At 34.3% G+C, this 7,141-nt stretch overlaps 1 protein-coding gene across 2 annotated transcripts; it reads right to left on the minus strand.

Moving 5' to 3' along the window:
* Window positions 1-742: 742 nt before the first annotated feature.
* On the minus strand, window positions 743-6,662 carry LOC124933886 (ion channel CASTOR-like). 2 transcript variants are annotated; one of them, XM_047474327.1, is made up of 12 exons: window positions 6,202-6,662; window positions 6,037-6,108; window positions 5,349-5,963; window positions 4,822-5,004; window positions 4,581-4,640; window positions 4,290-4,493; window positions 3,907-4,155; window positions 3,283-3,381; window positions 2,917-3,111; window positions 2,293-2,385; window positions 1,359-1,628; window positions 743-1,277 (listed from the first exon to the last, which is right to left on the minus strand). In XM_047474327.1, exons 1-12 carry the CDS (start codon window positions 6,625-6,627, stop codon window positions 1,059-1,061), a joined length of 2,685 nt encoding a protein of 894 aa, XP_047330283.1. In that variant the 5' UTR covers window positions 6,628-6,662; the 3' UTR covers window positions 743-1,058. The 2 variants fall into 2 exon arrangements, with proteins under 2 accessions (XP_047330283.1, XP_047330284.1); XM_047474328.1 differs by lacking the exon at window positions 3,283-3,381 and adding an exon at window positions 3,436-3,534.
* Between the last annotated feature and the right edge of the window lie 479 nt (window positions 6,663-7,141).

Below are 7,141 nucleotides of genomic sequence, written 5' to 3' on the forward strand. Positions count from 1 at the left end.
TGAATCGACTTCTTTGCATTTCATTGCAGTCCAATATGCCGCAGAGTTAAGTTCTCTCTTAATTCAAACTATTTTGAAACCCTTGCTGATTTCTAGATATTCAAGAACCTATATTTTTATATAGGTCTCTTCTTTCAGTCTTTGTTAATTTTAACGTTTTTAAATTTCTAATAACCCATTGATAGTTAGAAAATATGATAACATCATTAAAATGTAGTTCCTTCATCATTTTCGTCATCAGTCTTAAAACCTCAATTTTAACAATTGCGAGATCAACACTCTCAAAATGTTTTGTGCCCCTATAATAGTTTCCCCACTTTATATGCAAAATATCAATGCAATATAACTTTTTCAGTGAATCGGCTTCTTTGAATTTATTGCAACCCAATATGTAATAGAGTTGAGTTCTCTCTTAGTCTAAACTATTTTGAAACATTGGTTGATTTCTAGATATTTAAGAACCTATATTCTTATAGGTCTCGTCTTTCAATATTTGTTAATTTTAACGTTATTTAGAAAATAAAATTCCTTCAATCATTTTCGTTATCAATCTTAAAATCTCAATTTGTTGCCCTATAATCATTTCTCCACTTTATATGCAAAAATATCAATGCAATATAAACATGTGCAATGATTGTATTATTGTTTAGGAACTTTTTTAAAATAACACTTTGAATCAGTAATTTCACATGTGGTGATCTCATCCCAAATGAAATACTCAATTTCAATTTATACCAATGTGTTACAAGAACAACAATTCTACACAAACTTCATTACAACTAAAACATGTGATTCTTTCACAAATTTAAAAATCTACAGAAAAATAATTTTACAATTGCCCAAAAACCCTAATTGGCCAAAAGAGTTTTTCGCGGAATCACTTGGGAGTTGTTCACCTCACTTTCAGCTCCCTGATATAAGTCTGTCTACCCTCCCTTTTGAAAAAAATACCCGAAAGGAGAGCTTTGGATTCACTTTCAGTAGTTGTCATCATTTCATATCTCGATTGGGTACAACATATATGCAATATACAAGATCTTTAAAATTATACACGTATCTTATTCCTTCTCTGCGATGACAACAAAAACGTCGTTCACAGACCATTTTCTCTTTTCGTGTTTTCCTGGGGGATTTATGACAGCTTTATCGGTATTAGCTACACGATATCCAATCACAATCTCCCTCCTACGTCGTGCACGCAAAAGTACATCGTAGAAACTCAGATCTTCGCCTTCACGAAGATAAAGGTCTGCCAGTCTTATTTGCATCTCATTCCCCTTCAAGTTTAGAAATAAAAATTAACATTATTAATAGCCAAAATATAGTGCATAATATCGCGTGGGAAGAGTGATACTTACGTCTTCGGCAAAGAGCTCTTCCAATACATTATTTATTTGTCTGTCTTCAGCTACCATTGCCAAGGCCATACTGACTAACTCATTTGACAAAACATAGTCACTGATCTTTGACATGGATAATAGATTTTTAGTCCTCGGATCTAGAATCTCACTGATTATCACTGATTTATCGGAAGCCTGTTGCATTTCCCCCATCCAAGACCCGTTTGATAATGTAACTCTTTGAATTTGGGAAACGACCCTCGCTTCATTACATGGCAAACGCTTAGCCTGTAGTAAAGATGAGGAATACATTTCCATAAAAATCTTGACACTGAAAGTCAGCTCAAAATGTGGATATATGAGCCCATAACAACCGTGAACAAAAATGCAATACACAAACATTTCCTGCCCTTCGGGCTGATTCAGGATGCCTTTACTAGTAGAAAAATGTTATAGATTTCTCAGAGATTTGGTAATAACTGTTTAACAATCAGAAATCTGTACATAAAATATGGGACAGAAGGTTCATTTTGCTTCATGGACTTGCATTAAAAAGTTCGTTTCTACCAATTATTAAGTTATTAAATCATCTCTACACAATTTCTACCGCTAATGATAATCTCAACATTTGGGATAATATGTTTTCTTTCTTTCTTAAATGCATATCAAGACATCAATAGTCATTTTATACAAGTTCAGGAAATGAAACGAGGCCTAGTGTAAATTGAAGAAGTAAAACAAGCTTTTGCGTTTATTTCTTAAAAATATGTTTTTTTTGGGAAAATTCTTAAAAATATGTTATAGAACCCAGGTTTCTAACTCTCTTTTTTCACAGTTCCAGAAAAGCAGTACTCCAAAATTTTCTACATGTTTCTAGTAGACACAAAGAAATTAGTGCAAATGGCATAAGAATCTAGCAATATATAAAATATTCTTCTTCTAAACGAAATACCTGAATGTCACGAATCAGTAGCAATGTAGCTAGAGATCTGGAATCAGCTTGCATGGCTGAATCTTCAACCGATTCATCGGCCAAAATTAGTATCTGCACCAATCGAACATGCATCACTGACAATAAATAATAGTGAGAATAATTGTCCTCCAGGACCTCAAGTTTTAGCAAAATCTCAGAAATCATCCATAGATTTGTTGATAAGAAGAGAGTTGGCCTTCTTAAGTTTGGGTTTGGTTGGCAAGCAAAATGACACAGCTTGCGGCCAAAATCAAATTTATTTCTTTTTTGACATGAAGGCTGTATATGTTAATATATCAAGATATTTTGATGCCAAATGAGGCAAAATCTGTTTTATAATGTAGCTAAGAATGGATTTAGTACCCAAATGCCATTAGATAGTTTACAAGGACTTTGTATGATTCTGAAGTACATATCTCAATCATTTAGTTTAATGAGCCTATTAATATAAAGATTATAGTGTGATTTTTCATTTGGTAAAAAAATTATTTTCTAGATAATGATCTAGATTATTGTGATTTTTCACGAACATAATAAATGTAAATTTTCCGGGATCATACTTAAGTAAAAAAAATGCATACCAAAACACCCATTGTAACTCACCGAATTGAAAGATTCTAACGGAAGACTTTCAAGATTACGTCGAATGACAGCATTTCCTTCACGGTGGACCAATGTTATATTTACCAAGTGGTTTAATTCAAGGCCGCCTTCAATGAGTTTCCTTTCTCTTTCATTTTCGTGAACTTCATTGAACATCCACAATTCTGAACCGGGAGCTAGAAATGCATCCAATACCTTGAACAAGATAATAAAATAGTTGAATGATGTTAAATCTTGATCTGCTATTTGTAGCACCAAGATACAATACTGAATCATGACAAAAGAAACAAAGGGTATTTGTGAAACGCGGAAACAGGAAAACTTTTCCTCTGTAGATGTCTGCTGTATTATAAGCATTTATGTTACCGTTATCATATCTTCCATATCTCGTCTCCAACCACAGAAGAGTATTTTCTCCGAGGATCTTGGTAAAATGAAGTCATTTGGTGGATTTCCTCTCCAAATCTGCACCATTCAGGTGAAGAAGAGATGGAATTAGGTTTTGCTAGATAGACTTACCACAATCATATCATCAATGTCCCGTCTCCATCCAGAAAGTAGAATCTTCTGGGGCATTTTTGTTGGTCGTGAAATATTTATGAATGATGCTTCTGTTACCTGAATAATCACATTGATTATATCTGTGTAAGTCTTATTTATGGTATGGCCCACTCATCTAGATTCCTCGTAGGAATTATTTAAGGAATGCAAAGCAAAAGAGCTTTTGTTTATCGAGTGGCCAGGATACCAGTGACAAGTGTATAGTCTATTTCACAATCAAGTTTGGTTGATGGGGTTAGAAGCTTGTTTTATCAAGATCATATTTTGGAAGAAAAATGAGACAAATTTGTTGATTTTAGGTCATACTTCTTTTATCATTCCCTGTAACCCTCTTCAATTTAAAGATATAATAGCAACGAAAATAGAAAGGAGATAAAAATAGCTTTTGGAACAAATAAAACAAATTGTATTACAATCTAAAGAAAGTACCGTTGGTAATGATGATGGGGCATATGTGTCATCATCTTCTGCTATGACAAGAATCTCGTCACCTTCTTGAATAATATAGGAATCGTCAGGATTCAAGATAATTTTTCCACCAAAAGATGTAGACTTGACCCCACAAGGAATGGCATCTGGAAAGCTTATTAAGACATCTTCAAACTGCATGCCATCTAGTTGAGACCATCTTTTGATATAGAACTCACAATTTTCAAAGCCAAGAATGTCTTCCCAGATCTTCCATTGCCATAATCAGGATATGAGATAGAAGGTAAAAAACTCAACCAAGGTTCATACTTAATAAATGATTTTTTACGATTTTTTGCTACTATTCATGAAATAGTCAATTGAGTAAGAGTAACAAAGTTTACCTGTGCAAGTCCTGGTTGCCTAGCACACTGAATCATGAGGCGACCAATCACATCATGTGCCACAACAGTTTCGACAAGATCCCCTCCAACAAGTTTAACTAAGACTTCGTTATCGAGATCACTAAGTTCCACCACTATGTGTCCCCGTAAACCATCTTTTACTCCAGTGAGGCTTAGAACTGTCCTCAATGCCCGGGCATCACTCTGTGCCAAAGTAAGTAAAATTTGACATGAGTATCACTAACATAACAAAACATATTTTAGCTACTCAACCTTCTTTACATAGGTTACCTGGTCTGCATTTCCATCTTCAGCAAGAACAACTATGGCTCGTGCCTTGGAAACAGATACCTGTGAGCTCCATGAACTTAGAATACCACTTTTGAAGAGGACAATTAAAACGTATTTGATCAATTATTGAAATAGTAGGTTCATGCTTGTTGAATTTCCCCAACAAGTCAACAAGAAATATATGGCTTCTTAAGATTGGAAAAAAGAAAAAGAATAGACCTATGCATATGTATATGTATACCTTTTTCAGGTCAGCTAAAATCAGAGGACTTCCACTTCTGCATATAACAGATGTTCCCCTCAGATTGAACTCCATTTTAGCAATGTCGAGTTCCATCTCTTCTTTGTCTCTTTCAGCCATTACCACAATGATGCCTCCTCCCAAACTCTCATTAGCTATGGCAAGCTGGTTTAGCAGCGACCCCTGATTATATCTTAAGTCATTAGCAAGCTACGTTTCATGCAAGGCCTCTTGTTGGATGTGGGTTATTTGAGATTAATTTCAAAAAATGCAATATCCGATCGACAATCTACTAATCATTCAAATCATCAACCAAAATACCCTCAATTTTAAAAATATAACATTATTTTTTCATTATATATTTATACTCTTAATGTTCTTTGACCCAAATAATCTAATTTTCAATAACTTATATCAAGCAAGATTGTTTAAAATAACCCTATCATACAAGACCCAATTGTAATATAGACTGACAAGCTGTCAACAAGCACTAGTCAATTTGTTAGTTGAAAAGAAAAAAGACTAACCAATTTGTCGCTCCACCCAAGAATTAATGTGTGATTTTGCTCAACTACCTCACTTTTTCCTTTCCTCAATGAATCGAGTTTCTCAGAAATTGCATCAGAAACAAGTCCAAGCATCATTGCAAATATAAGCATACCACCAATACTTGTGGAAACTGAAACTAGCCTTGGACCAAGGCCTTCTGAATTTGCATGGTTACCCGAATCAGCAACAAATGTCCAAGAAAGCCAAAGGCAATCTGCTAAGCCATCATCAGTCACACCGAAAAGTGCGAATCCACCTAGACCAATCAATAGCAATGTAGCGACTAACAGTGCCAGAGGCTTAGCATATGGATTCACCGATAGAAATGCATCAACCCTGTATTCTAACTTCTTATTCAAAGAAACCTCTTCATTTACGTCGTCCAACGATTTTCTCTTCGAAATGATGTCGACGCATTTGAAGAAGAGAAACGGGATGGATAATACTGTGAGAGAAGCAATTAAAGCAGATAGTTTGAAGATTTTGTTAAGAGCTTGCTGAGTCTCCTGTGGTTCGGAATCGGAATCGACATTATCCACAGAATCCAGCAAACTACAATTCTGTAATTTAACACTGAGCTTATAAACCTGATCCTGCAAAACAGTGAACCCATTTCATGTTGGCCAATTTCTATAAACAGCAACTTATATACCATTAGTAACTTACTTGAAGATCAATAACTTGATAGTGTAATGATAAATTCTTATACAATATAAACAAGAACACCATCACCATGACCTTCAAATGAACACCAAATTCGATTTCAATACCCAAATTATAATAAACCACTAAATGACTAAATCCAAAAGAAAGTTGAGAAAAAAAACTCACAGCCAATAAAGATGCAGTCTGCCATCGATTCATCCAATGGACACTGTTCATACTAGAAACCCTCTTACGAGAGGAGGTAATGTTATCGGATCTATCAGAATTCCCACTCAAAATCATATCTACAGTTCCCTCTATCCGGCATCCCACACTGTCCGGCGTCTTCGACCTATCTCGGCGGCGATAGAAGTCAACGCGACGCTGTAGCCTGGCATGTCTAGGGTCAAGCGGCGGCGCGGAAATTGGGGACTGAGATGAGGGTTGGGAAAGTGAAACGGAGTCGGAAGTGTAGGGTCTTGTGGGTCTAGGGTTTGAGGAGAACCGTCTGCTAGGGATCCTGGAGGTAGTTTGGTTGCCGGAGTGAATGTACGACGGAGACGGGAAGAACCAGTCCCGGCTTGACGATGGAGACTCTAAGTCTAAGGACATGTTTGTAAAATTAAAGAAAATAGAGGGATTCAGTCCAATAAATCAATTTTTTCAAATAAAATAAAATGGTATAATAAAAGTTATAAAAACAATTCTTTATTGAGTAATGATAGGGGAGCGAAAGATTTGCAGCAAATGTGTAGCGAATCTATGTGGAAGGTTGACTAGGCATCAAATTTTATTACCTCTCTCCGACTCATTAATAATTTCTCTCTTCTCTTTATTAATCATTTATTTTTTTATCTTTTCTTCAATCTTTATTAATAATTTATTTTTATAATTAATTTGTAAATATATATATTTATATATTTTATTATTTAACTTATTTATAAAATTTAAAATAATAATAGAGACAATAATAAATTAAATAAAAAATAACAAAATATATATTTTCAAATATATATTATATTTGATAAATATATATTTAAAAGAATAAAAATTAAATATAAAAATTCTTAATTTTTAATTAATTATTTCTCTCCTCTATTAATATATATATACATATATATGTTAA

The sequence above is a fragment of the Impatiens glandulifera genome, chromosome 4, assembly GCF_907164915.1.
Source record: "Impatiens glandulifera chromosome 4, dImpGla2.1, whole genome shotgun sequence".
Classification (NCBI taxonomy): Eukaryota; Viridiplantae; Streptophyta; class Magnoliopsida; order Ericales; family Balsaminaceae; genus Impatiens; species Impatiens glandulifera.